General features: G+C 48.5%; 1 protein-coding gene across 1 annotated transcript; it reads left to right on the forward strand.

The window, feature by feature from the left end:
• Window positions 1–515: 515 nt before the first annotated feature.
• LOC123609374 (olfactory receptor 11A1) lies at window positions 516–1,463 on the forward strand. Its single transcript, XM_045500391.1, has one exon. The coding sequence runs from the start codon at window positions 516–518 to the stop codon at window positions 1,461–1,463; it is 948 nt and encodes a 315-aa protein (XP_045356347.1).
• Window positions 1,464–1,948: the final 485 nt, after the last annotated feature.

Consider the following 1,948-nt stretch of genomic DNA (forward strand, 5'->3'; position numbering starts at 1 on the left):
GAAATGGCAATGACATGGTGAGCCTGGGATCAAAGCAGAATTTCACACTACCCGCCCAGTTGGTTGTGGCTGGGAAGGATATGAGGATTCGTGTCTGATCCTGCTGATTTTGAGCTGAGGGTAGGGGGTGTCTCGCAGGCATTTGGGGGGTATTAGTCTGCTGTTCAGGAGGACGACTTTGTGGCTGGCCCTACACGTGAGGCCGGTGGATTCTTTGTGTCACAGAAACACTGGGTTGAATTAATAGGGTAAAGGGTCCTGAAGACTACGCTTGTGTTTGGACGAACTCTCCTGAGCCATGAAGAACATACACAGTTAAGGACGGTCAGGGGAACAGAGTTGCAGGAGGAAGCCACTATAGGGGGACAGATCAGGATGTGCAAGGGACATTTGTGCGGGAGACTCACCCTCTTCTTTTCGCTTTAGCCTTCCTTGTCTTGGAGTTGGTGTTGGAGACGGAGATGCCCTAAAATCTCTCCCTTAATCTCTGTCAGGCAGGAACTTGGACGATCCCCATGGACACGGTTGCTCAGGAAAACCAAACTATCACTGAATTTGTCCTCCTTGGTTTCCATGATGTAGCTGAGCTGCGTCTCGTTTTCTTTGTTGTGCTCTCCATTGTCTACGTGTCCATCGTCATGGGGAATGTGCTGATCGTCGTGGCGGTGGTTAGCTCACGGAGGCTCCACACACCCATGTATTTCTTCCTGGCTAACCTGTCCTTCCTGGAGATCCTCTACACCTCCACAGTGGTGCCCAAAATGCTAGAGGGCTTCTTGCAGGAAGCGGCCATCTCTGTGGCTGGTTGCTTGCTGCAGTTCTTTATCTTCGGTTCTCTAGCCACGGCTGAGTGCTTCATGCTGGCTGTCATGGCCTATGATCGCTACCTGGCAATCTGCTATCCACTCCGCTACCCACTCCTGATGGGACCCAGGGGGTGCTTGGGGCTGGTGGTCATAGCTTGGCTCTCTGGCTTCATGGTAGATGGACTGGTTGTGGCCCTAATGGGCCAGCTGAGGTTCTGTGGCCCCAACCACATTGACCACTTTTACTGCGACTTCATGCCCTTGATGGGCCTGGCCTGCTCGGATCCCAGTGTGGCCCAGATGACAACATTCATTCTGTCTGTGGTCTGCCTCACTGTCCCCTTCGGGCTGATTCTGACATCCTACGCCCGGATCGTGGTAACTGTGCTCAAAGTCCCTGCTGGGGCCCAGAGGCGAAAGGTTTTCTCCACCTGCTCCTCCCACCTGGTCGTGGTGTCCACCTTCTATGGAACTCTCATGGTCTTGTACATTGCACCCTCTGCTGTCCGCTCCCAACTTGTCTCCAAGGTCTTCGCCCTGCTCTACACTGTGGTCACCCCTCTTCTCAATCCTGTGATCTACACCCTGAGGAACAAGGAGGTTCATCATGCATTGCGGAGACTTCTGTACGTTAAGCTCACCAAAACACTCAGTTGAGGGAGAATGGTGGTGAGGATTTTATTTGGACTTTGCATGTCTCCATTGGGGTGTCCTTCAGGACTGGTTGGGGAGGAAGAACTTTCTTCTATTTTGACCTTTCTCTCTGTAAAACATTCTGTAGTTACTCTAAAAATGAGCACCAATTTCAAGTGTTAACTTAAAATTTACATTTATCTTTTATTATTCTTTTTAAAATAGGCTATGAATATTTGATATAGAAAGTAGATACACAGAAACAGAAACAGAAAGCAAAAATATTGGCTACTTGTAATAGGTGTGTACGTGTGTGTGTGTGTGTGTGTGTGTGTGCGTGTGTGTATACACACACATATGTATAAAACAACTTGGATTGTGAAACTGTAATCTGGTTTTTCACTAGACACTATGTCTTAAACATCTTTCTTTTTCAACGAGTATGGAGTTATTCATTCTTCTGGGCTTTTAGGATGGTTAAACATGGCTTGTTTAATCTTTGCTTATGG

This window comes from Leopardus geoffroyi, chromosome B2 (assembly GCF_018350155.1).
Source record: "Leopardus geoffroyi isolate Oge1 chromosome B2, O.geoffroyi_Oge1_pat1.0, whole genome shotgun sequence".
Taxonomy (NCBI): Eukaryota; Metazoa; Chordata; class Mammalia; order Carnivora; family Felidae; genus Leopardus; species Leopardus geoffroyi.

Excerpts from the sequence above, each read along its gene's own strand:
- LOC123609374 (XM_045500391.1), top strand. The coding sequence starts at position 516 with ATGGACACGGTTGCTCAGGAAAACCAAACTATCACTGAATTTGTCCTC.